At 62.3% G+C, this 25,967-nt stretch overlaps 1 protein-coding gene across 1 annotated transcript in view; it reads left to right on the top strand.

Annotated features, from left to right (window-relative positions):
• Positions 1-24,358, top strand: part of GRAMD4 (GRAM domain containing 4) — a 43,999-nt gene extending 19,641 nt beyond the window's left edge. Inside the window, exons 3-15 of the mRNA XM_031938536.1 lie at positions 3,031-3,151; positions 12,378-12,498; positions 13,515-13,588; positions 14,220-14,352; positions 14,852-15,024; positions 16,198-16,447; positions 16,919-16,940; positions 17,327-17,480; positions 17,835-17,915; positions 18,147-18,208; positions 19,465-19,597; positions 21,696-21,892; positions 22,365-24,358. Of these exons, the coding sequence (XP_031794396.1) occupies positions 3,031-3,151; positions 12,378-12,498; positions 13,515-13,588; positions 14,220-14,352; positions 14,852-15,024; positions 16,198-16,447; positions 16,919-16,940; positions 17,327-17,480; positions 17,835-17,915; positions 18,147-18,208; positions 19,465-19,597; positions 21,696-21,892; positions 22,365-22,469 (1,626 nt within the window). The 3' untranslated portion in view covers positions 22,470-24,358. The remainder of the gene's footprint in view (positions 1-3,030; positions 3,152-12,377; positions 12,499-13,514; positions 13,589-14,219; positions 14,353-14,851; positions 15,025-16,197; positions 16,448-16,918; positions 16,941-17,326; positions 17,481-17,834; positions 17,916-18,146; positions 18,209-19,464; positions 19,598-21,695; positions 21,893-22,364) is intronic.
• The last annotated feature ends 1,609 nt before the right edge of the window (positions 24,359-25,967 follow it).

Genomic DNA, 25,967 nt, shown 5'->3' with positions numbered 1-25,967 from the left:
TTCTAGAAACAGAAGGGAAAATACTCATTGAAAGAGTCCATTTATCATCTTCAGAAAGAGATTCCACAAGAAAACCCCCAGCAAACACTGTTGCAAAACTCTAGAACTACAATCTCAAGGAAACAATATTGCAAGCTTCCAAATAAAAACAATTCAGATACTAAGGAGCGATAGTTGGTATTATCCGGGATTTGGCAGCTTCTAAAATAAAGGATCAGAAGGCCTGGAATACCATATTCCAGAAGATAACGGACATGGGGTACAACCAAGAATTAATTACCCAGTGAGACTCAGGATCATCTTTCAGGGAAGGAGACGAAACTTCAGTGAAGTAATAGACTTTCCATCATTTCTATTGGAAAAAAACAAACAAACCCCAAAACTAAACAGAAAATTTAATCTATAAACACAGGACTCAAAAGAAGCATAGACAGACGTTTACCTGTTTAGAGGGAAAACATATTATTTAAAGGATAAAAGTGGTTAACAGCCCCAGGCTAGACACAGATCCACTGTGATGATAACTCTTTCACAAGGCAGTTCGGTTAGACTACATTCTCATCTAGTCCAGCTCTTGCCACCTTTCCCATAAGACACAAGTAGGAGATACTTCATCAAAAGCTGGGCTGAGATGTAGAAAAACTGTATCTGCATAGTTCCTCCCCTGCTTTTCCAGTCATTTGGCAGCAAAGAAGGCCAGGTGAGAGAGGCCTGGCTTGTACTTGCTGCAACCAGACAGGCTCCGGGGATTGAGGGTACCCAGTCATCCCGGCCCCAAAGATGGCCAGGTTAGAGAGGCCCGGCCTGTGCTTGCTGCAACTAGGCAGGCTCTGGGGAATAATGACACCTAGTCATCCTGGCCCCAAAGACGGCCAGGTTAGAGAGGCCAAGCCTGTGCTTGCTGCAACCAAGCAGGCTCTGGGAATGAGGGCACCCAGTCATCCCGGCCCCAAAGACGGCCAGGTTAGAGAGGCCAAGCCTGTGCTTGCTGCAACCAAGCAGGGTCTGGGGAATGAGGGCACCCAGTCATCCCGGCCCCAAAGACGGCCAGGTTAGAGAGGCCCAGCCAGTGCTTGCTGCAACCAAGCAGGGTCTGGGGAATGAGGGCACCCAGTCATCCCGGCCCCAAAGACGGCCAGGTTAGAGAGGCCCAGCCAGTGCTTGCTGCAACCAGGCAGGCTCTGGGGAATGATGACACCTACTCATCCTGGCTGCAAAGACAGGCAGGTTAGAGCGGCCAAGCCTATGCTTGCTGCAACCAGGCAGGCTCTGGGGAATGAGGGTACCCAGTTATCCTGGCCCGAAAGACAGACAGGTTAGAGAGGCCCAGCCTGTGCTTGCTGCTACCAGGCAGGGTCTGGGGAATGAGGGCATGTTCATGTGGAGGTGGGCCTCGAACATCAAAGGCAGGCACACAGCCTCCCCTTTGCAGGTTCTGTTTCCTTTTTTAAGAGACGGCCTTCAGTAAGGCAGTGCTTCTGTTTTCCATGACCTTCCACTTAATCTGAGGCTGACTTTGCAGCACAACACAGGGCCTCTCCCCACTGATAGGACTTTGTCCTTAGGATGGTCTATTTTATGTCTCTCCTCCCCTGCCCTGAGGGGCCTTTTTTTGTTTTGGTCCATGTGTCAGGTACCTGCTAAGTACTTGTAAAATAGAGCACCATCTGTCCAATGGCAGAGAGAAGGGAAGAAGGGACAGAGATAGAGAAACCAATGTGGGTGAGAAATAGGTAGTAGGGCAGGATCTCTGGAGTGGAAAGTGGATAAAGGGACATCCTTAGAGATTTGTGGGCAGAGACAGATTTGTGCCTGGAGGCCACAATGAGCCTTGAGGGTCTTAGAGCTGGGATGGGAGTGATGAGGGCATTTGGTTTGGCTGCCATGTGGAGAAGTGAGGCAGAGACCCTGGAGAAGCCCCAGAAGGAGGGAGTCCAGTGGAAGTCAAGGACAGTTTTAGCAAGGAGGCTGTTCCTTTTTGGAATTAGGCTTTAAAAGCTTTAGCAGGCCAGGCCTCGGGACTGGTGCAGAAGAGTAACAGGGGACCCAGGAGGGCCTTTGATGCCAAGTCTGGGCCCCAAAACTGTGAGCAGGGAAGGGGATGCCACATGGCGTTTGATCCTTACTGTAGCCCAGTTCCCAGCTGTCAGTGAGACCTGCTGGGAGGAGGGCCTTGCCCCACCCCTACAGAATGTAACCCCACTCTCTGTCTTCCCTGGGAAGTTCCCTGCCCTGCCTCCCCACCCAGTACAAGTGGGATCGCTCACTGTCCTCCCTGGGAAGACTCCTTCTCCCCCCCCAAGTATAAACCCTATGAGGGTGGGGTCTCCCTCTGTCCTTCACAGGAAGCCCCCTACCCCCCCAGCCTCACAGAAGGCTATGTGGGCTTGGATGTCTGCAGGTCACAGGCCTGTCCCTCATGCTGAGGTCTGACTTTTCATTTACAGCCTGTAGAAACGCCTGGATGTGATAACAGCCGCTCTCTCCCTTGCCCAGCCCACAGAAAGTAGGGCGCTCCCCACCTCGGCAGGCCCCTTGGGCGGCCCTGACAGCAGGGACCATCTGCAAGACTGTCTCCTGGGATCACAGGGCCCTGTCCCTCCCCAGCTGCTCCAGCCCCTCCTCCAGGCTGTCTTGTGCTTTGGGAAGGGGCAACACTAGGGATCCTCCTCAGGCCTTCCCCATAGGCCCCCCCCAGGGGGGACACGTGATCTGCCTGAGATGCTCGGGAGGTACCCGTCCTGGGGCCGGCCCTGGGACTGCCTGTCAGCACCTAAGAGCGTTGGGAGGAGCTTGCTGCTTCACATCAGAGAGGATGAAAGGGCTGGCCAGGGGGGCTTCGGCTGGTTCCTCCCTCTGCTGGAGCCCCCGAGCATCCTGGGAGTGTGAGGGCAGCGGAGGTGTCGGGAGGAGCCAAGAAGAGCAGAGCCTGGCGGCCTGGCCGGTGATCTCAGCCCGGCTTGGGAGAGGGACTCTAGGGGACTGTGGTCTGGGCCCCCCCTCACATTCTGCGCTCTGTCATTCCTTCAGGCTGGTCCGGGCACTCTCATCATGGCTGCCGGAGTCCAGGATTATAACCGGACAGAATTCGACCGACTAAATGAAATTAAAGGGCACCTGGAAATCGCCTTATTGGAAAAACACTTTTTGCGTAAGTCACAGAAAAGGGCCTGGGGGGAGGGGGGGGGCCGAGTACCCCACAGCTGGGAGGGAGCTGGGGGGAGCCCCAGGTTAGGGCTACAGCCCCGCAGAGGGGTGACCCCGCCTTGCTGTTGGGTCTCTAAGGAGAAAGCTTCTGGTGCTGTTGAGGTAGCCCAAGGAAGGTGGCGGGCAGGGGCCTGGAGAAGCAGGCTCTGGGAAAGGTTTCGGGCGGGCAGGAGCGGCCCTGGGGCTGCACTATTTGGGGGCTGGCATCAGGGTCTGGGGCTCTGGGAGTCCAACCTCCCCTCTCCAAGGGGGTGAGCAGAGCCTTCTCCCCCAGCCTCTCTGGCCCCAAACAGGCCCCTCTAGGGCCAGGCCCTGCTGCCTCCAAAGGGCCCGGCCTGCCGGGGTGGGCCTGTGGGCCTCAGACCTTGCTGGGTAGCCTGGCCCAGGGCTCAGCTGCCAGGGGCCTGTAGGTGCTGGGTCTGGGCAGGGAGGAGGGGGATGGTCCCCCTGCAACACCGCAGTCCCACCGTAGACCCAGAGGTTCCCCAGGGTAGGGGATCCCCCACCGGCCATCAGGACGGCCTGCTCCCCGAAGGGAGTATCCTCTCCCTGAGGGCCCCGTGCCCTCCGGCTGCCTCTGGGAAGGGGGCGCTCCCTGCCTCACAGGGCAGACAGCAGGGTTTCAGGGGATGGGTGCGGAGACGGGCATAACTGAAGCCTCCCAAAGGGTGAACTGTGTTTAACAGAGGTGCAGTGAAGGGTGCGGCCAGGATGGAAATCACGAGACACAGAACCGAGCGCGTCAGTGCATCCATCTCACTGACAAGAACCAATATGGGGTCACCAGCCTCTCCTCATGACCCCAAGGGAGGCCTACAGGGCTCCTCTGATTGGCCTGGCAGGCCTCGGGACATTCGTGGGGGGCCGCCGGCCAAAAGCCAGTCAGTCAGCCCCCCATTCAGACCCAACCTCCCCCAGGGACCACCCTTGTCTGCCCCTTGCTGATGGAGGAACGCCACGAGGGGAGGGGCTTCCACGGCTTGGCCCCAGCAGGCCTGGGGAATCAGTGTGGCAGCTTTCTGAGGAAAAGGCCGGGCCCAAAGGCCCCCTGCCCCGGGACCCCTCAGCTCTTTCTGCCTCTGCACCGTGCAGACGCCTTCTCTTTGCCCCCTGCCAGCAGAGGTAGATTTCTGAGAGCCGCCCAGCCCTTGGGGGCTGGGCCGGGCCGCTTGCTTTCCCTGAGGGAAGCTGGGCCCTGTCTGCGGGAGGGCGCCAGCCAGAAGTCTGAGCTTCCGTTTGCCCACCTGGTCTCTGAGAGGCTGGCTGGCTGGTGGGGGACGGGCTCTGGGGGCCGCAGCGGGCGGCCCAGCCTGGAGAATGCGCGCAGCCTTCTCGGGCACAGCCATGAATCAGGGAAGTGGGGACGGGTCTGCAGAGGTGGGGAGCCGGCCTGGAGGATGCTGAGCATCAGGAGGAGGGCTTCCCCTCAAGGCAGCAGGGAGCCACTGATCCTTCTAGAGCGGGAGAGAGGTTTCACTCAGATGGGTTTGGCTGAGAGTGGCAGGCCCTGCAGAGAGCTCCCTCCTAGCTCCGACACCCCCTGTTCTAAGCTCCTTCCCAGCCCTGACACCCCCTGTTCTAAGCTCCCTCCCAACTCCGACACCCCCTGTTCTAAGCTCCCTCCCAGCCCTGACACCCCCTGTTCTAAGCTCCCTCCCAACTCCAACACCCCCTGTTCTAAGATTCTCTCCCTCCATTCCTGGTACTCCATGTTCTCAGGCCCCTCCTGGCTCTGATGTTTTCTTCCCTGCTCCCCACCCCCCCCTTTCAGGAAGTCAATTAGCTCATTATCCTTCTGGGAGAAGAGATAATGGCTGCAGACCGGGCTTTTTCTTCACTTATGAAATATTCAAGAGTACAAATGGTCCCCCAGGCAGGTGACTGGGGGCTCCAGAATATCCCAGGGCAGGCTCCCCCTCCCCGGGGCCAGGAGGCCGTGTCCCTGTCCTGGTTTGTCTGGAGGCCCTCCCTACCCTCGGCCGGGCCATGGGGCCATGGAGGCTCAGGGTGGGGCTCCCAGAGTGGGGTCTTGGCAGGCAGAGACTGTCCCAGGCCCGCTGACCACCCTCTCCCCCGAATCCTGCCGTGCTCTTGGACTGGGGTTAGCCCAGGCACCTCTTTCCATGTGAGCCCCTGTGATCCTAAAGCCCAGGGAATGAGTGACCCCTGCTTCTCCTGGAGGACCACCCCCCCTGCCCACAGGCTGGGAAAGCGTGGGTCCATCCCCCTCACCTCTGTCTTTCTGGGTGATCCGTCTGGCCCTGGGGCCTCCCTCTGGGTCTGTCCTCCCAACAGCAGTCCCTGTAGCGCAGGGCTGACCCTGTCCGCGCCATGCTCAGTGAGCTCTGCAGGCCTGCCCTGAATAGTCCGCAGGCCCCCCTGAAGTCTGTGGGCCCCTCTTGCACAGCCCATGGGCCCCTCCTGAACAGTCCGTGGCCCTCTTGCACAGCCCCCGGACCGTGGGCTTCCCAAGGATGTTAAGGCAGCAGCTTGGGCTTCTCAGGCCTGTGAGAGCAGCAGCTCGGTGGCCAGCACGCCCTGAGCACAAACAACATTCCCAGCGGACACTGTTGGCTTGACCTCCAGTGGGGGCCCATCCCCTCCCCAAGGGCCTTCCTCTGTGGGTAGCTGGTCCCAAGGGCTGTCCAAGGAGCCGGCTCCATCTGTCCCCCGCCGAGCTGCTCCCAGTCATGACCCCTTGGGCGGGCCCCGAGTCTGGTCCCTCTTCCTGGCCAGCCCAGGGTCCTGGTGCTGCGGATGATAAATATTGTCTCCTCCCCTCAGGACCCTCACAAAGCAGCCTTGGTGGAGGGGTCAGGGAGCTCACAGGGAGCACAAATCTTAGCAGCACGTGGGACTCATTGGAGCCTTACAAAGACCCCGGGAGGGGCGTGCGGTGATCGTCCCCATTTTACAGATGGAGGCAATTGACTTTCTCAGTCGCACAGCTAGCAAGTGCCTGAGGACAGGGTTGAACTCGGGCCTTGCTCACTGTGCCCCAGCTGCCCTCTGCGCCTGACCTAGTTCTCCCAGGGAGCTCAGGGACTGGGCATTAGTCAGTCTGTTCACTGCTGTTCCCTAGGGGAACAAAATAGGGAGAAAGAAGGACTCCCGAGGATGAGAGAAGTGGGGAGAGTGTGCAGGGGAATCGCAGAAAGAGTCTAGAACTTCACCAGACCTGAAACCAATCAATAATATGATCCACAAGGTTGGACAGACTGGAGGTAGAAAATTTGTGTGAGTGGTGGGGGAAGAGAGAATGGGGTGCCCCCAGGATGAATGAGGCTGGGAGTGGGGAGCCTAGAACAGGGGGTGTCAGGGCTGGGAGGGGGCTTAGAATGTTAGAGCTGGGAGGGGCTTAGAACAGGAGGCATCAGGGCTGGGAGGGGCTTAGAACAGGAGATGTCAGGGCTGGGAGGGGGCTTAGAACAGGGGGTGTCAGGGCTGGGAGGGGGCTTAGAACAAGGAGGGTCAGGGCTGGGAGCGGCTTAGAATAGGAGATGTCAGGGCTGGGAGGGGCTTAGAACAGGAGATGTCAGCGCTGGGAGGGGGCTTAGAACAGGGGGTGTCAGGGCTGGGAGCGGCTTAGAATAGGAGATGTCAGGGCTGGGAGGGGCTTAGAACAGGAGATGTCAGCGCTGGGAGGGGGCTTAGAACAGGGGGTGTCAGGGCTGGAGGGGCCTGAGATCGGGGAAGGTCATTCAGTATCTCGCCCCTCTTCATATCTGGCGGAGGAGCAGGCCGTCTGCCCAGCTCTGGAGAAGGCCGGGGGCTGGGCTTGGTGGCGGCTGTGATGTGCGCACCCTTCTCTGTCAGGACAACGTGTGCCAGAGCGCAGGAATGCTGAGCTCACCCTTTGAGTCGCTTCTATATTTAGTGTGTGGCTCTTTAGGGTTCTAAAGCCGGGACAATCCTTGGCCACTTTCAGGGGTGTCAGGGTGGAAGCCAAGTCCTTGGGGACGAGGGCCCCCAGCCAGCCACTGGGCGAGAAGGGACCTACATGAGGCCCAAAGGGGCTGAACTGCGCTTGTGTAGATGATAAACATCAGTCTCTAACTCCCAGGATTCAAAACCTAGTGTTCTCTAAAAATTTTTTAATTTTTAAAATTCAGCTTTTCTTAATCACATGTAACATTTTTAAAATTCATTTTAAAATTTATTTTTATTTTCTTTTAAAATGTTAAAATGTTGTCCCTCCCCTCCTGGCCGCCCCTTGGAAAGGCAAACAGCTGGATATGGTTTATACATGTGCAGCCGCACAAGACATTTTATTCGCCTTCTTGTGAAAGAGAGAAAAGGCAGGAAGCCCCAGCCCGGAAAAACAAAGGGGAAAAGTCTGCTCCGATCGTCGCTCAGAGGCCGTCAGTTCTCTCCTGGGCCGGGGGCAGCCTTGTCCCCAGCAGAAAAGCCGAGGCCTTCTCAGCCCGTCGTCGTGCAGTGTTGCTGACTGTCCCGAGTCCTGGTTCCGCTCACTTCACTTTGGGTCCGATCCCACGGGTCCTTGCAGAAAACCTGGTGTTCTTGGTGCCCCGTCCCTGGCCACCGCTTAGGAGGGTGGATGGGGGCCGGTGGGAGAGGGCAGGGCCCCCCGAAACCGGGTCTCTGGGAGGGGGTCACAGTTCAGAGTGGGCCTGGCGCCTGCAGCTCCAGGCCAGAGGGGGGCATTGTGGCGGATCCTGCGGATGAGGAGGGGGCAGGGAAGGCAGCTTGGAGTGGACTCGGGCGGCAGCCGTTTGATCGCTGTGAGGGGTGGGGGGCCACTGGGCGGGGCGGGGGCCGCGGGAGGGAGAATTTACCTTGGGGACAGACTTGCTGGGGTGGGGGGGGAGCAGAGAGAAAGAGTGACCCTGAGGCCCCAAGCCCAGGACCTTCCGGGGGGCAGGAAAATTGGGAACAGGGGAGGGTTTTGGAGGAACAGTAACGAGTTCTGTTTGGGACCCGCTGAGATTCCGACATAGACGCGTCCAGCGGGCGTGGGTGAGGGTGCTGAGCTCGGCCCGGACGTGCAGGTGCAGGTTCATGGGCACAGGGCTGAGAGTCAAGCCCCTGATGGGGGGGGCTGAGGGGCAGCGGTCAGCCATGTGAGGGGGGACCCACCAGGGAGTGGGGCCTCCCATGCAGGGAGTGGGGGCCTGGGAAGGCGGCATCTGTTTTCTGGGGCCCTGTAGAGCCCACCTTGCTGGGGCGGGGGTGTGGGACAGGCTTTTGTGATTATGTGCCCAGCCGCATTGGGGTTACAACAGAATTCCTGACCCAGCGCCCTTCAGAGACGGACGGGGCAGGCAGAGTCCAGTGCTGGGGTTCCTGGGTCTGGCTCGCCAGCCCATACTGCCACACCTGCTCCCACTGGGGTCCCCATGCCAGGGGCTGGGCAGGCCGGCCCGGAAACCTGCATCCCGCCGAGCATCGGGCAGGGTCCCGCCTCACCCCACCACCTTCTGGTGGGGGGCAGAAAGAGCTGGAGATTTGGCGTGGGGTGTAGAGTGGGCAATTGTGCCAGTGTGGGGTGGGCCTGAGCACTAACAGCAGCAGCCAGGAGCAGAAGGGCCAGTTTGGCCCGGACTCAGGCGAGGAAGCAAGAGTGGGTTAGGCTGGGCAGGCCGGGTGTGCCAGGGTGGCAGCAGAGTGCCCTTCTCGATCGGGGGCGCTGGGGCTCTCGCCACAAGTCCTTCTTAGTCCCTCTGCCCTGTGCCCTCAGAGCTTCTGTTCCCCTGTGGGAAGCAGCGGGGATTGGGCCGGAGGAGAAAACCCACCTTCTTTCTGCTAGAATCAGTACAGAATTGTGACTGTGCTCAGGGCGGGAGGTGACCAGGGCCGGGCTCGGGGGCCAGGGCCACCCGTGCTCAGGACGTGCCCTTGGACTGTGGGGCCCCCCTCCCCCGGCCCCACCGCTGGCCTAGAAGAAAGCCGTTTTCTTGAAGAATTCTCACTTGAGTTTTATTTTGGGCCGGAGCCGGGCGCAGCGAATTCTGGGCCAGAGGATTCCTCCGTAAGAGCTTGTTAACGGCTTTAAAAATAGCTGCAAGCGAGCGTTGTCTCCTCTCAATTCTCTTCCTGTCAGGGCAGCTTGGGAGGGAGGGGAGGGGGGAGACAGGGCCCCAAGGGCTTGGGCTTGGGGGGGATGCTGTCAGGGCCCACGGGCTTAGGCTTGGTAGGGGGTCATCACGGGCCCTCGGCCTTGGGGGGCAGCGCCAGCCCAAGGCCAGGTTGGGGGCGGTTGCAGAATGGAGCAGGTGATGGAGCTGGCTGTGGGCAGCAGGTCTGGGCTCGAGTCCTTGTGCTCCTGGGACCTCCACGGGCCCCGGATCCTCCCGGCACCAGGACACCGACTCAGCTCCTGCTAACGTCCAACACGGTGCGTGAGACCAGTGGGACGGCGGGAGGCCGGGGCTCACGCTGCAGCCCTGAGCCGCGGAGGCGTCTGGGAGGGAGGCGCCTGGGAGGGAGGCGCCTGGGAGGGAGGCGCCTGGGAGGGAGGCGCTGTCAGGGCGGACCGAGCCTGGCAGAGACGGGGGCCCGAGGAACCCGCCTCCCAGGGATCTCTGCCGAGGCCGCTAGCCCTGACAGCCTGTGCAGGGTGAGCCAGAGAGCCCGAGTCCCTGAAGGCCCCAGAGTCTTCCCAAAAAGTCAGAGAAAGCGCGCTCCCCGGCACTAGCGACAAAATGGACACACGCTGGGCGCTGGGGCGTCATTGGGGGAGCCGTGAACGGCGGGAGCATTCGGGGAACGTGATCTGCAAGGGGGGGGGCTGAGGGGCAAGATGGAAGTGCCGGGCACGTGCAGGAGCAGAACTGGAGGCAAGGTCTGATCCCGGGCACCACTGAGAGGGCGCCCAGACCCCCTTCCCCCGGCCCCGCCATGTCATCCCAACAGGCCCACGCGCTCCTGGGGACGTGGGGAACAGGGCAGATTGGGAGGGCGCTGGGCGGCCAGGAGGGGGCGCTGGGCCGGGAGAGCCCCCGGTGCTGGGGAGTGGGGAGGGGGTGTGGGACGTTCCCCGCCCTGTGCTCACGTGCTGAGAGCGTCCCCGCTCTGGCAGCGGCCTGGGAGAAACCGGGTTTCCAGGGGAAATGGGCACTTCTCGGCTCTGCCATTGTCTGAAAATTGGCGGCTCGGGCTCCTTCCCGCCCGGACGGAGAAGCCGATGCCAGGGCCCGGCGGCCTTTGTGCAGAGCAGGGGATGCATTCAGTGCTGCCACTGACCCAGATCTGTCACAGGCGGCTGCTCACGGCCAGGCTCCTGTGATGCCGTTGGGGGGCTCCTCCTCCCTGCAGGTGGGCCCGGAGCTGGGAGAGAGCCCCTCTGCTGGGGAGCGGGCGCCAGCAGGGCCCCCGGGGAGCAAGGTGGGGGGGCCCCTGGGGTGCAGGGTGGGGGCCCTTGGGCCAGCCTCTCCCCCCAGCTCAGCTACAGGAGGAGAGCAGCTGCCGGGCGGTGTGTGTGTGATAGGGGGGCGCTGCGTGGTCGAGCACTCACAGAACGCAGCTGTGCCCTCTCGTGGCAATGGGCAGAGGGAGCCCGGGACAGACGTGGGACAGCGGGTGGAAGTCAGCGGGGCGGCCCGGCTCTTGTGCTCCCTGACCCCCGCGGGTCCAGAAGGAGAAGGTGCCCCTGAGGGCGGCAGTGAGCTCCCTGCCTCAAAGCACGTTCAAGCAGGGGCCAGATGAGCTTGCCTCCAAGGGGATTCTGCAGCGGTCAGAAATTGTAGGGAGGTCACTTCCTTCATTAGGCACTTATTAAGCACCTGCTGTATGTCAGGGCCTGGGCTGGCTTAGGGAATCCAAAGGAAGAAGAAGGCCCCCAGAGAGCTGCTCTTGTGGAGGGCAGGGCAAGCTTGGAGCTGGGGGCTGCGCCAGGACCGGGAAGCTCCCCTTCCTCCTGGGACTGCTGGTGCCAGGGGCAGAATGGGAGGGAGGGGCCGAGTACTGGGCAGTGGGTAACCTTTGCAGGCTAAAAATGTCCAGGTAGAGGTGGGAGTGTGGCCAATGACTTTGAGCTTGACTCTGTCCTGAGGAGGAGGCCCCTGGAAGCCTGGGATCCCTCTTCCCTCAGGTGGGGCTGGGGCCCAGTCACATGGCCCACTTACAAGCTATGAAACCCTAGGGAAGTCCCAGGCTCAGTTTCTTCCTCTGTAAATTGGGCCAATTCCCTCTGTCCTGTGTCCCCACCCCATAAGAAGAGGCCCCCCGCCTATCCCTGGGCCCTGGAGTTCAGGGCAGGGACTCAGTAAATGACTGATCAGGAGAAGGGCAGGGCAGGGATCCACAGTCTGGGCTGGGCAGCTTCCAGATCACCCTCCGAAGCCAGGCCGGCCCCCCGGCCCCCGTGGCCTCTAGGGCCAGCTTCTCCGAGCTCTGCTGGGCATGGGGACAGGGCCCGGCCTCACGGAGCGCCCAGTCTGCGGGCAGGGAGAGTGCCCTGAGGCACAACGCCGCCCCGGGGGCTGGGGCACACATGGGAATGAGGAGGGCTTCCTGCCAGAGGGGCCTTGGAAGGGTCTTTGGGGCACGCTGGATGTCTCTCTTTAATAACTCTTCTGACTGGCCGGGGATGGGGGGCGCCCACCCCAGAGATGCTGATCAGAACCCAGGTTTAAAGCCACTGCCAGGACCAGAGGCAGGAGCGGGCCCCTGGCATCCTGAGGAGGGCAGGGAAGCAGCAGGAGCCCGGAGCTGTCCGGAGTCCTGGGTGCTGAATTTAGGCCCCAGCCCCCCTGGGCCGCCTCGAGCCCAGAGGGGGGCCTTGTGCCCTGCGGAAAGGGCCCCCAGATGGCCCCTCCGGGTGCCAAGCCCCCCGCGCTTCCGCTCCCAGAACCCCCCGCCCGGCCTCTGGCCTCCATCTCCGGCCCCTCTGCCTTGTCCAGGAGCTCGAGGTGGGTGGGAGCCGGGGCTCCGGGGGCCAGAGAGAGTCCGTGAGGGGCGCAGGACACAAGACCCAGGAGGGAGCTCCGCGGTTAGTCTGGTCGCTGCGGCCTCGGAGGAGAGTGCGGCCCTCCGGAGCCTTTGGTGTACGGAGCAAATGCACTGGGGCCCCAGAGTGTCGGGGCGCAGGGAGGCCGGGCCCGCTGCCCCACGAGTGCCCCCCCCCCGGGCACCGCCCCACAAGTGCCCCGGGGGCACCGCCAGTGGCGCCCCTGAGCCCCGGGGAGCTCACTCTCGCTCTCCCCCCACAGAAGAGGAGCTGCGGAAGCTGAGAGAGGAGACCAACGCCGAGATGCTGAAGCAGGAGCTGGAGAAGGAGCGGCAGCGGCGCCTGGAGCTGGAGCAGAAGTTCCAGGAGATCCTGAAAACCAGGCAAGAGATTCGAACCCGCAGCCGCCCCTGCCCCCTCAGGGCCCGGGGGAGGGCGTGTGCTCTGCAAGGGGCACGTGCAAATGCGGTGTTCCTGATTCAGAGTAAAATGGGGGGCGGGGCACAGCGAGCAATGAGGGGACTGGGATGTAGATTACAATGAGGGGGCGGGGCATAGCGTACAATGAGGGGACTGGGATGTAGATTACAATGAGGGGGCGGGGCATAAGAGTAAAATGAGGGGAGGGGCATAGCATACAATGAGGGGACTGGGATGTAGATTACAATGAGGGGGCGGGGCACAGCGTGCAATGAGGGGACTGGGGATGTAGATTACAATGAGGGGGCGGCAGGGGTGGTGTAGAGGCCCGCCTGTGCGGGCAGCTCTGGGGACCAGCAGGTAGCGAGCAGGGAAGCCCTGCCTTGCTGACTTGGGCGGCCGCCCCCAGCGGGAAGTGCCCTGGACTGGCCAGACGGGAGGCCGAGGGCTGCTGCCCCTGCCCTGGGCACATTCGGGATGCCTTGGGGTGGGGGAGTCACATGAGAGCCCCCCAAGCGGCCCCCAGGGCTGGGCCCCGGCCCTAAGCATGCACAGCCTCAGAGCCCCTATTTTCCCAGAACCCTTTGTTTAAGGAGCAAGTCTGCTTCCCTGGAGGCCCGGCTCCTGTTTGATGTGAGGCCCCCTTTGTTCCTGTCCCCCTCGGCGGTGGCTGGGCCCGCCTCAGGCTGGGAGAGGGACTTAGAACAGAGGGGGCTGGCTGCCGGCTGAGGGGGGCTCTTGGGGCTGGCTCCTCAGGGGAAGGGGCGCCTCCTGTGCAGCAAACGTTGCACAACAAAGCGCCGGCTTTGCCTCTTGCTCCTCTGCACGGGGAGGGGAGCTCGCCTCCCCGGGGACCCAGTCACGGTGTGGGGGCTGGGGGTCTGGCCGGCCTCCGCCTCCAGCGTTCCTGGCACGACAGTCCAACAGGAGAATCACCGGAGCCCCCCCCCCCCCCCCCATGAACCTTCTCTCCCTCCAGGGCCGAGGAGCCAGCCCCCCAGCAGCCCCCCAAGGGACCAGTGGCAGCTGCGACCCAGGCCAACCACGGCTCAGGTGCGGGTCTGTGGGGGTAGGCGGGCTGACCTTGCCTCTGGCACCGAGGCTGCTTGTTCCAGCGCCGGCCTGTGGGGGGCAGCAGCTCAATGGGGGGCCTGAGAACTGGGCATCAGAGGGGGAGGGGCCGAGAACAGGGGCGTCAGAGGGGGAGGGGCCAAGAACAGGGGGTGTTAGAGCTGGATGAGAAAGTAAGAGGGCTCAGAAGCCACACATCTAGTGCAACTGCCTGACTGCAGAGGGAGCTGCTCCCAAATGGACATCTCCCTGCTCTGGCTTATCCTTTGCTCTTGTGAGTCCAGTTAGCGAACATCTGTCCCCCTGAATCTGAGCATCCCCGGGTAGGCCATTAGGAGCGCCTTGTGGGTCCCGGGAGGCGCCACCCCAGGAGGCTCAGCCAGCGGAGGCATCAGTGCCCCAAATACCATCCTGCAAGCTCTCCACCCTTCTTCTGCTCGCTCTCTCTCTGTCTCTCTCTCTCTCTGTCTCTCTCTGTCTTTGTCTCTGTCTCTGTGTCTGTCTCTCTCTCTCTCTGTCTCACACACACTTTCCCTCTCCCCAGCACACATTCGCGCCCCCCCTCCCCAGTGCCACACAGTTTATCCCTCATCACTCCCCCTCTTGCTCCCAGACAAGCGCAGCCAGATGATGTGTTCTCGACTCCAGAAGTGGTTCTATGACAGATTTGGGGAATACGTGGAAGATTTCCGCTTTCAGCCTGAGGAGAGCACGGTGGAGACCGAGGAGCCGCTGAGTGCCAGGAGGTAGGACCTCCCCGGGCCTGGAGGGTTGCTGGAGCCCCTTGGGCTGGAGAAGGGATCCTGGGCCTTTTTTCTGTTAAGGGATGACAGGGTCGGGCTAGCAGAGACTTTTATGGGTGAGGAAGCAGGCACAGAGAGGATGAGCACAAGCCTGGCCTTGAGCAGTGCTCCCTCCCAGGGGTCCGCGGCCCGCCCTGGACATCCCCGTGGCTTGTCCCAGAGGCAGGGCCCGCTGGAGTGATGGGAGCGGCCTCATTCCCAGACATTTGAGGGTTGGGACAGGGGCCCTTTGGGGCGGCGGTGCCCTCCCTCCCCCCCGCCCAGCCAGGATAGGGCAGTCGTGGGACTCAATGTGGGTCCTCCGGCCCCTTCACGCGCCCCCTTCCCCAGGTGCCCTCAGCCCCGGGCCCCGGCCCCTGCGGGCCTCCCTAGGTGGGAGCCGGAGGAGGAGAACCGGGCTGGGCCCCAAACAGGGCCTTGGCGCCCCCTCTCTCTCTCCTAGGCTGACTGAGAACATGAGGAGGCTGAGTAAGTCCCTGAACAAAGCTGAGATGCCCTTCGTAGCTTCTGAGAAGGAGCGGCTCCCTGGTGGGCCGGCGCTCTCTGTGGGCCCTCCCCAGTGCCCATGGAGGGGGAGCGCTCGGCCGGGGCCCTGCCTGGGGTCTCTGCCCACCGGCTAAAGCCTGGCCCCATTGCCTGAGGGGCACTAGGAAGAACCCCCACGTGGGAAGTTGGGAGGTTGGGAGCGCCATCGCCACCCCTTACAGGGAGGGAAACTGAGGCACAGAAAACGGTTTATGACTTTCCCAAAGCCAGTCACGGAGGTCCGGGTGCCTGGGCTAGACCCCAGGACTCTGATCCTCAGTGCCAGGCCCTGGCCAGTGCGGGTTATTATTTAGGGAAGCCGTCAAACCGCAGCCCAGAGCCATAGCTGGCATGGCCCCCGGCTCCACACACCCAGGGGAGGAGGGAGGAGCGGACAAAGGCCCTGTTGGGCCCAGCCCGGCTTACTTGCCTCCGGCTGGGGCCCGTGCCTGCTAACGGGCTGACCGCACCTTTGAAAAGCTTTAAAGGGGGCCGGACCGGCCCGACCAGCCGGGCATTTGCCTCCCCAAACCGGGGAGGGAGAGCGGAAAATCTCTGCCCACCCGGGATTTGTCCCCCTCTGCCATTGCCTTATTTAATGGGCTGGGAGATCCTGGGGACTTTCCAGAAACGCCCGGCTGGCTCCACGGGACTTTTCTTTGCGGGGCGGCCGGTTTACGTTTATTTTCTGCCTTATTTTCCTGGAAACTTTATTCTGTCTCCACCTTCCCCATTGCCTCCCATTTATCTCTCTATCCCATCCATCCATCCCTTCACCTTTTTTATTTCCCATCCCACTTCCCTTGTTTTTTCCAAATTCTTTCCATCCCTCCATCCATCTCTCCATCCTTCTATCTTTTATCCATCCATTTTTCACCCCTTCTTCCACCATTCCATCCTTCCATTTTCCACCCCATTCCCCCCCAATCTTCCAACCCTATTCTTTTCCTTTTAATTTCCCCATCCATCCCCACCTCCATTCCTCCCCTTCCTTTCCTCCCTCCCTCCCTCCTGTCATTTAACATGCACTTATTGAGTGGGTGCCCACCATTGATCAGCCCCCTTTCCCTCCCAAACCACGCGACTTGGGTTGAACGGGTGGATGGGGGTTTTGTGGGGCGAGCTGAGCCCCGGCCCCCCCCTCCGTCCCGCCATTTTTCCTTAAAGCGAACTCCCTTACCGCCCTCCTTGCCAGCTGAGAGCCTGATCCCAGAGCTTGTTTTGGACAGTCGGAAAGCCCGCCAGTTCCTGACCTCCCTCTAGATGAAATTGCCAGGCGGAGAGTCTGGGGGTCTCCTCGAGAGCCCCCATTTGAGGGACATTTCCAGAGGAAACCCCTCTGTTACCTCCAGCTGCTGGTGATGGAGAGAAGTCATCCCCAGGATTTTTCACCAATGGGGTCTCTCCGTCTCCGGGCCCCTGGGGCCACTCCCAGCAGGTGGGGTGACAGCCCTGAGCTATGGGCCGCTGCAGGTCCTGCCCCTCCTGCCCTGGGCGAGTCCCTCCCTGAGCGGTCTGATCTGTGTTTGGGGAAAATTTGAAGATGGAGTCATGTCCCTGGATGAGACATGGGTGGAGGCACTGTGGATTAAAACTTAACGATCTGATAGGCTGCTATCGCCGCCTGGGAAGGCCCAGGGACATGGAGGGCGTCAAGTCCTGCCCCTGGACCACCGGGACCATCACCAGTGTGGTCAGGGGCCATCTCAGGGACTGAGCAGGGCCCTCCCTGGTGTTCTCATGCACCAGCCGGGCCCTGGCCCCAGCACCCGGCCAGGCCAGGAAGTCTGCTCACTCTTCTCCAGCACCGACCCTCAGCACACAGAGGCTCCTCCCAGCCAGGGCTCCCCAACACCCCTGTTCTAAGCCCCCTCCCAGCCCTGACAGTCCCTGTTCTAAGCTCCCTCCCAGCCCTGACATCCCCTGTCCTAAGCCCCCTCCCCCTCTCACCCCCTGTTTAAGCCCTTGTTTCTGGCCTCCACAGGTTACATGAAGCCGCTTGGACGGTGGGCCATCCCAAATTCTATTTTTTAGCCATCCTTGGCTGTCACCAAACCACCAACCGGGGCTATTACCCCGGACCCCGCCGTCACTTTTGCCAAGGACGGGTTGCTCTAGCCTAAGCGACTGAACCTCACAGCCCAGAAGTCGGTGCCGGGCCCCGGGCCCCACAGAAGGGCCTCCTGGAAGAGCTCCCACTGGTCCCCCCCGCACTGAGTGCGCAGTCCTTCTGTGACAGGGCTCGTTGCCCAGAGGCCCTGAGCCTTGGGCCGGAGCTGGGCGCCCCCTTCATGTCCCGCAGCGGGAGCCGCTGGGCTGACCCTCCCTGAGGCCTGGGGTCCTGATCAGGGCCCTCTCTGGGCTTAGAGGCTGTGGGTCCCTTCGGGGGCAGTGGGAGCCCTGCTCTCGAGGGTCCTGGATGCCGGCTCCTTTCCTGGTCGCCCGGGGCGACCTCCTGGGCTGGGTCATTCCCGACCTTGGTGCTGCGGCCGGGGGGCCTCTGCAGACCCAGGGGCGGCCTGTGGCTGGGGATCTTAGAACAGAAAGTCAGCATTTGGGGGCTGAGAGACGTCCAAGGTCACGTCACCCCACCTGCCGCCCCATGGGGGAGCCCCCAGAATACACAAGGGAAGCTTGGTCCTTGCTTGGGTTCATGGACTCTGAGAAACCTCGAATGTCAGAGCCAGGAAGGGCCTTTGAATAGAGCGTGTGAGGGATGAGACCCTCGGGGCCGGAAGAGGCTCGGAACCTGGAGTCTTGGGGCTGGGAGGGGCCGGGAGACTGCCCGGGATCCCCCATTTAGAGAGGGGCATGAGGCCCACTGGGCAAGAAGGAGACTGGGAGGGGGTCCGGGCTTTGGGGGGTTGGCCCCTTTCAGGCCGGTGGCCCCCACCCAGCCTGACGGGCCTTTCTCCCTTTGTGTCCTGAAAGGGGCTGGCGGATCCAGTGGAGCATCGTGCCTGAAGTGTCCGAGGTCGTGGTGAGTTCCCGGCCGGCCTTGTGGGAACGGGGCTTTCCCCCTTCCGGTTCCTTCAGGGTGGGACCTCCCGCGGAGCGCCTGCTACTTCCCCAGCTGTGGGCAGGGCAGGGTCCGGCAGGGGCCTTTGGCCAGCGAGGGAGCCCCTGGGGGTCTCTAGCAGCAGAGTGACCCGAAAGGCGGGACAGGCAGGCGCCACTCACCCCGTGTCCCTTTCTCCTCCCGCCTTCGGGGAACCCTCCAAAGGAAGACCTGACAGTGCGAAAAGTTCCAGTGGTCTGGAGGGAGAAGGCCCAGGTAGGCCTCTTGCTTTTCTGCTGTGGGGAGGGGGGTGGGCTGGGCTCCCAGGCCTCCGCCCCCCACCGCCCCTCCCCCGGCCTCCCTGCAAATCCCGGCCAGGCAGCCCCGCCCCCACGGGTCCACCCAGGCGGGGGGCCCTGGTCAGGAGGGAGAAGCCGAGGTCCCTCACCAGCCGGGCATGGCCGGGGCAGCCAGGGGCCGGGGCCGGGCGCCGGGCCCCCCCGCCTGGCCTCAGCCTCGGGCCGCTTGGTCACCCGTGACCCTAGTGAGGCTCCGGCTGGAGTGGGGAATGCCATCGTTATAGGCCCACGCCCTGGGGCGGGGGCACAGAGCCCGGGAGGCGTGCCCACCCCGCTCCTGGGGGCCCCCTGGGCCCCTGGAGCCCCTTTCACCTCATGGAAAGGCCTCTGGGGCTTCCTTTCCCCAAACCCTGGGGCATGTGGCCGGTCACCGAGGGACCCCTAACCTTGGGAGAGTCTGGGAGAGTTTGGGACAGCCACCCCAGGGGGCTGCCCCCGCCCCCAGCACTTTCAGTATCTCGGGGGCTGCCCAACGGGCCCTTCTTTTGGTTTTAAATCGTTTGGGAAGATGGCCAATCTTGGAAAAGATTAAGAAGTGAGGGGGGAGGATGGGGAAGGAACTGAGGAGGGGGACAGAAAGGGGGGAGGCCCCTGGGGGTAGGAAGGGCAAGGAGGGGCAAGGGGGGGCCCAGGGGGAGGAAGGCTCAGGGGAGGGGGGTCCCCTCCACCCCTCCTCCCCTCCAGCTTGTTCAGTTCCAGCCAGCACCCAGAAGCTCTAATCGCCGGGGGGCGCCTGGTCCGCTTCTTCCCGGGATTGTGGGGCTCATGATGGGTAACTCTGGCTCCTCCCTGGCGGGTTGACAGGGGGGCCCGGTGAGCCAGGCTGGCTCATTTGCGCTGGGGCCCCGGCCTCCCTCCGGGGCCCCGACCTCCCCCCAGAGGGGCCCCCTGGGCCGGGAGGGGGCTCGGCACTGGCCAGGGGGCTCTGGGCTTCCTGGACCCCGGGGGGCAGCAGGCGGGCCCCTCCACCCCTGGCTGTTCCAAAGGGGGCTTTTCTTTTCCTTTGCAACAGTCCTAGAGACTTGGGCTCCCCCCTGTCCCGGGCCCCGGCTGTGGATCCCACTACACACATGTGTCCCAGGCCCCCCGGCGGGGACCGGGGGCCCCTCTGTCCTTCCGAGGCTATGGGGGGGCCACCCCCTTTGGGCCACGGCTGCGCCCTCCCGCCCTTAGGCCTTTGCGGGCATCAAGTTTTTCCTGATCGCTTCATCTTCAAACGCTGCCCCGCCCCCGGCCGCCCACACCCCACATCATCTGGACCAGCCTCCCGGACCCCAGCTCAAGGGCCGCCACCGTGGCCAGGAGGGTGGGGTTGGGGCCCCCCCCAGTCGGCCCCGGGAAGGCAGACGGGCGGGTGGCCCCGCTGGGCCCCGGGCTGGGGTGGGGAGGTGTGTTCTCCCTGCCTGTGGGAGGAACATGAGTTTGTCCAAAGCCCCAGGATGCCCCAATGATGGGGCTTGGCCTTCTTTCGTGGGCTAGCCCCCTCCAAGACACGGGACCAAAGGTCCCAGGGCAGGACCCAGGAACCAGGGCCCAGCCTTCCCTGCCCTGGGCCCCAGCAAGGCGCCTTCCCTCTGGGGCCCCATAGCAGAGGCGCCGGGCCCCGGGCTTGGGGTGGGCCGGGCCCGGCATTGACGCCCTCGGCCCCTAGGAGGACCCTGGGGGAGGCTGGGCCAGAGTGTTCGAGGGGCCCCAGACCCTGGGGCTCACCTGTCTGTCCGCTCCCCTCCCCGTGTGCCAGGTCACGTGTCTTTCCTTCCGCCACGGGTCCAGGGGCCTTGGCACTCCACATCCCGGCCCCCAAACCCTGTCACGGTTTGTCCATCATTGCCGCCCCTGTGGTGTCCCAAAACATCGAGTTCTAAGTCCAAGGGCCCACCCGGCGGCGTGGCCGAAAACGGGCTGGGGAGGGAGGGTCCCCCTGGGCGCTGAGGCCTTGAGCCCGGCCAGAGACCCAGGCCCACAGCCCCTTGGAGGGACCCCCCAGGAGCAGGAAGGGATCTGTTCCTGGCGGGCCTCAGGCCTTGGGGAGAGGGGGCGCCCGCCCTGCGGACGGACTGCCGCCTTCCAGCTGCAACCACGCCCCAGGAGCTACTGGGCAGGGCCCCGCGGGCCTGAGCAGACGGAACCGGGCCCCATGGGACCAAAAAGGCCTTCCACGAGATCTTTAACTTGGAAAAGAGCGCCTGGGGTCTCGTCCACCCTGAGGAGCAGGGAGGAGGCTGGGGAGGAGGCTCTCCGGGAGGAGCCTGTCTGGGGACTTGGCCCCCTTGCACCAGTCACACCTCCCCTCCATTTGCCTGCTTTTTGCTCCCTTCCTCACGCCTCGATGCCCTCAGGGAGCCGGGCAGCCAGGCCTGACCTAGGCCCACTCCCCAAGCGCCAGCTACCTTGGAGGTTCCCAGGCCGCGCCCCACGGGCAGAGAAATAGTGGCCGGGTCCGGCCCCCCTGCCGGGGGCCCCGGGAGGGGATTGCCGCCCCTCCCTGCCGGGAGCGAGGGGTCCAGGCCCCGGGGCCGATGGACGAGCCCCTGTTTCCATAGTGTGTGAAATGGCTGGCGGTGCTGCCTGATCAGGGCCCAAAGATGCCCCAGACTAATCCCAATGGGGGTGCTCATGACCAAAGTGGCCTCCCGGGGTGCACTGGGGCCTCCAGCCCGGCTCACCCTGGGGCCCGGGAACACTGGGCCTTCACAGGAGGGGGGGTCCCTTGGAGTTCCCCCTTGGGCCCCTCCCCTTCCCCTTCTTATTTATGCTTGAGACCCAAGTCGGCTCCCTCCAAAGAAAGGTAAGCTAACGGACATCACGGAATTCGAAGGTGCGGCCTTGGGGGGGGCTGAAACCTGCCATTGGGAGAGGGCCCTGCCTGGTCGGGGTCCCATCCCCCTCCCCTTCCTGTGGCCCTCCACCTCTCTCCTGAAAGGGTTCTTTACCAAGTTCCCCGGCAGGGGGAGGTTTGGCCCGGCCGCGGGAGCACCCCACCCCCCGTTTCAGGGCTTCCCAAAGGGACCCCCGGCCCGCCTCCACGCCCCTTTTCCATCCCAGCTGCACTGGGCCGAACAGCCCCCTGGCCTCCGTTTCTCCTCCTGCCCCTGCTCTGTGTCCCTCCTGTGCCCGGTCCCGTCTGGGGCCAGCCTGTGGCCTTGTCTCCCTCCTCCCTCCGGGGCCGTCCCATCCCCGTGGCGCTGCTCCTTCTCCCAGGCTTCCCTGGGGCAGCCCCTGGCCCTGCTGTTCCTCAAGCTTGTGCTTTAACAGGGGGGTCAGTGTGTACCAGCAGGGGGAGGGGCTGCTCCCAGGACTCGGGGGTCATTATCCTTTTATATTCCTGGCCCATGTGGCTCCAGGGCCTGCTCCCAGGGGGCCCCAAAAGGTGCCGCCGTCTCTAAGGCTGCCACCATTGTTATAATTCCCGGATGATTCAGGGGCCCCCGGGGCGGGCACCTCCCCAAGCCCCAGCACCCCACTGGCCCTGGAGGGTGGGCCCGGGCTGGGGTCTGGGCCCAGCCCAGTCACAAGGCGCTTTGTCTTCCAGTACAAGGTCCTGTCTGTCCTCCCGGGATCCGGCATGGGAATCGCAGTGTCCACACCGTCCACCCAGAAGGTGAGAGGCTGGCGGGAGGCCGCCGGGACAGCCCCCTCTGGGGCCCTGGGGGGGTCAGCTCGGCCACAGGGACCAGTGTGGCCGGGGGTTGGGGGTGAGGGACAGCCCATCTGGGCCCCCAGCTTCCCCTCCCAGGCCCGCTGCTCCCTCATGCCCCAGCCCGGCCAGCAGGCACTGCCCGCCCCCACTGTCAGGAGGGGGCAGCTCCCAGATACTGTGGAGATCTCAGTGCCTCTCCTGGGCAGCTGGGACATTGGGACCAGGACTCAATGTCTCCTCTGGCCCAGCCTCCGTGGCCCAGCGGGACCCCAGGTCTCCACTTTCCACAGCTTATGATGGAGGCTCTGGCTCCAAAGGAGCATTTGAATGAGGGCAGGATGGGAGTGGGGGGCCTGGCTCTAGGAGCGGCTCCTTTCCTGGGACGGTGGCGGGCCTGGGTGGCTCCGACCCCGACCCGTTGCTTTCCTCGCAGCCCCTCGTGTTTGGTGCCATGGTGCACAGGGATGAAGCGTTTGAGACCATCTTCGGCCAGTACGTGAAGATCACGTCTGCGGCAGCATCCAGTAGTGACAGCTAGTGGTGACCCCGGGGCCGCCGGGACCCTCCTCTTTTAAGCAACTCTGGCAGTGAAAGTGACTGGTCATCTCATGATCTCCTTGGCAATAACACCCCCGGCCCCGGGGGCCCATCCCACGTCCTGACCCTCGGTCCCGTCAGCCTTCTAGCTGGTCTGCAGCATCTGCGGGAGAGACGGAGAGAGCACACAGCTGACCTCGCACACTGAATGCTGTTTGTCAGCTCGTGGGGAGGTCCCGGCGCCCGTCGGATAGCCGGTCGCCTCGCGCGGATCCCTCGGGCCCCCTGGCGCAGAGCATCTGGAGGCCCCCAGGCCCTGTCCGCTGCCCTCGGGACGCCGACCCATCCCCTCAGGCCCTTATCGTGGTGTACCCCGTTTTTGGTTCTCCTTCACTGAGGTTGACGAAGAAGAATTGGAAGAGTTGGGATTGGAGGAGGAGAACGGGGACGAGGGAAACTGTGCCTCCAGCTCCATAGCCTCCAGTCCAGGAGACCCGGAAACATTTCTTCCTGACTTCCCTGGATGCTTTGAAGGGGCATCCCGGGGAAGGCCCTGTGAGCCCTGAGAAGTGCCCCCTTTCTGGCCCTTTACCAAAACTGCCTCCTCAACTTTACCCCGGCTCCAGGTTGGCTTTCTCTTTAGCGCCCCAGGAAGCCTGGCGTGAGACCTTAGCACATGGAATCCGCCCGAGTCGGAGCGGGGGACCTGCATCCCCGGGAGTCGTCCCAGTGCCCTCGCCCTGCTCTGTGTGCGCCATCTGGAAGGTGCTACGGAGGGCGGGCCGGCCTTCTGGGCTTCTTGGTTTCCATGGCGACGCTGAAAGGGCTTGGTAGTGGAGGGTAGTTAAAATTAGTCTGACAACAGCTTGTTCCCCGAGCTGAGGGGGCCGGCCGGCTGCGAGACAAGCCGGAGCTCTTCTCCACACAGGCCTGGCACCCCCCCTTGCCAGTCAAGCCCCCGAGGGCCCACGTACTGGGAGAAAGGCGGCTGGGGAGCCGGGCAGTGCCCTTTCATCCGGACAGTATTTCTAGGTCATGTTTGCAGTGTCGGAGTAGTGTGTGACGAGACCCCTTGACTGCTGCCCAGGAGAGCTGGAGCAAGCTTGGCCCGACCCCCCATCTTGATCCCTCTTCCCAGATCCATTCAGGGGGAAACATGTCTGTCCCATACAGGGTGAAAAAGTGGGGAAAACCCCGCTTTGAGCAGTGAGAACCCAGGCCAAGGGCTGGGTCTGCCCTCAGAATGAGAGGTCTCGGCTTATTTGTTCCTTAACCCGAACTTGGAGATGGTCCGAAGGCTTCAGAACCCAAGGGCACGACCCGGTCTTCTGCTCCAAGTGAGGACCGTGCAAGAGACGTTCTTCGGAAGTCACCTTCAGCGTGTAGGGAGTCTTGGGAAACAGTCATCATGGGAGGCCAAGAGGGTAGAGAGACCAAGAGTGTAGGGAGTCTCTGGAAGCCACCATGGTAGACCAAGAAGCATCATGAGCTTGATGTCCGCCCAGCTCCAGCCAGATCCCAGCCCTTCCGGCTCATCCTTTCTCCCCTGGATGTTTGTGAGAATTGCTTTTTGAAGAAACAGATTCTATTTTTTACAGAGAGCAAGCTGTTTTTCTTATTTTTGTATCATTTTCAGATGGAATTTTTACCTTCGCTCTGATCATAATTTGCTGGTTCGGAGAAGAAATTGGGAAGCAGCCCTTCTTGCTTCCCTTTCCGGGCCCATTGAGCCTCCACCTCCGGGAGATGGGAAAAGCTTTGAGGATGGTTGGTTTTTGCCCAAGGCCAGTCCGGGTGATCCAGCTCCCCGGGGCTGGGTCAGATTAGGGTAGGAAGGAGTCACCACTGAAGACCTGGGCTCTTGGCAGGATTTATGTCCCGCCCCACAAAGCGCCCAACAGAACCGCCAATAGTGACCAGTGACCTAAACTTACAGTCTGTCAGCCTTCAGAGGCTGGGTTTCTTAGCTGCCGCGCCCCGCGGTCCTTCCTCTGTATAATTCCTCAGAGGCCCCCCTCTTCTTGGAGCTAAGAATCCCACTGCTTCTCGCTGGCTGTATGGCCCGTAGCCAACCCCTTCCCTTCCCCCAACCTGAGTCTCAGACCCTGACCCTGGTGACAAAGGCACAACTGGAAGCCGAAGGACTCTGGGTGACGGCCGAGGCACCGGCCGTTCCCCCCTAGACCTTTCCGCACTGGCTTTGGCAGGGAATTGTCAGGATATCGTGGGTGCCCCCAAAGGGGTTCCTTTCACACAACAGCGGGAGGAGACGGGATCGGCCAGTTTTGCTGCTGGGGACCCATCGGGTCGCCCAAGGGGTTTCGGCAAGAATCCGTTGGACTTTGAAAATGGGGTGGTTGGTTGGAATTCCTTGAAGGGCAAGGGAGATGAAAACCCCTCCCGCCCGGGTGCCGAAACCGCCCTCCCCCCCCTCCTCTTCGGGGAAGCCCCGCTGGCTCCGAGGCCTCGTCCTAGGTACAATAGCCAGCAGCCAACCTTCTTCCGCATCCTCAGATAAGCTCTAGCGCCGGGGGCCCGGGGGGGCCAGTGGAAAGGGGTCGCTCCGCCCGCTTGCCCCCCTGGGGTTTCCATTTTCCTCCAATCCCAAGTCTGTTTTGAACCTGTAAATCGTTCTAAAGTCCTTTTGTTGGCACGTTTGAAAGAATAGAAACAAAATTCCGTGATTTTTAAGAAAATCTTGTTTTTAAAGAAAAAGTCTTGTATAAATTTAATTTTATTTAAATAAACCTAAAATCTTTTGCTAACAAGCTCGGCCGGAGCCTTTCTTGGGCAGCCGCGCGTAACGCCCCTCTCGTGGGCAAAGCCGGATCGTGGGAAGGCAAATTTCCTTGTCTTCGGACAAAGAGTCCTGGAAGGTGGTTGAGGGCGGCAGGGTCCCCTCACCCTGTCCTTCCCTGCCGCCGGAGGGGGCATCGGGGAACCTCGGCCTTTCTCGGGAAGCGTTTTATTTTTTTAAAGCCAGTCCCGCCCTCACGGAGCTCCCAGTCTAACAGGGAAGATAGGAGGGGCGGCGGTGCAGGGGCTTCTCCCCTTCGGGCCAGGCGGCCCTGGGCCCGGACTGGGGAAAGACTGAGCTCCCTCTTGGAGCTCCCTGCTCCCGGCCGGGGAGGCTCGGAGCGGTTTCTGTGGTTCTTCCGAGCGCCAGAGAGCCTCGGTTGGTATCATTACCGCCATTCTTTGGTCCTGCTCTCACCTTTTTTCTCAGTGGGATTTGGGCAGACACCGAGCGGGAGCTGCTTCCCACTCTTTGTGGGTTACTTTTAAAGTGGATGAGCCCGAGTGGGCGCCCGGGGCCGGGGAACCTTAGCTTGGGTTCATGGGCCTTTGCTGGAGGCGTGAAGGGGTCAGTGAGAGAGATGGGGAGCCCGGCACTAATGGGGGGGAAGCTCCTCCCGCTTCCTATTTCTCCCTGTCTCCGCTCTTTCCTCCCTTCTGTCTCTCTGTGTGTCTCTTCTATCTCCTGTTTCTGTCTCTCCCC

The sequence above is a fragment of the Sarcophilus harrisii genome, chromosome 5, assembly GCF_902635505.1.
Source record: "Sarcophilus harrisii chromosome 5, mSarHar1.11, whole genome shotgun sequence".
Classification (NCBI taxonomy): Eukaryota; Metazoa; Chordata; class Mammalia; order Dasyuromorphia; family Dasyuridae; genus Sarcophilus; species Sarcophilus harrisii.
The sequence above is the reverse complement of the archived record's forward strand: the minus strand, read 5'-3'. Positions and strand labels throughout refer to the sequence as shown.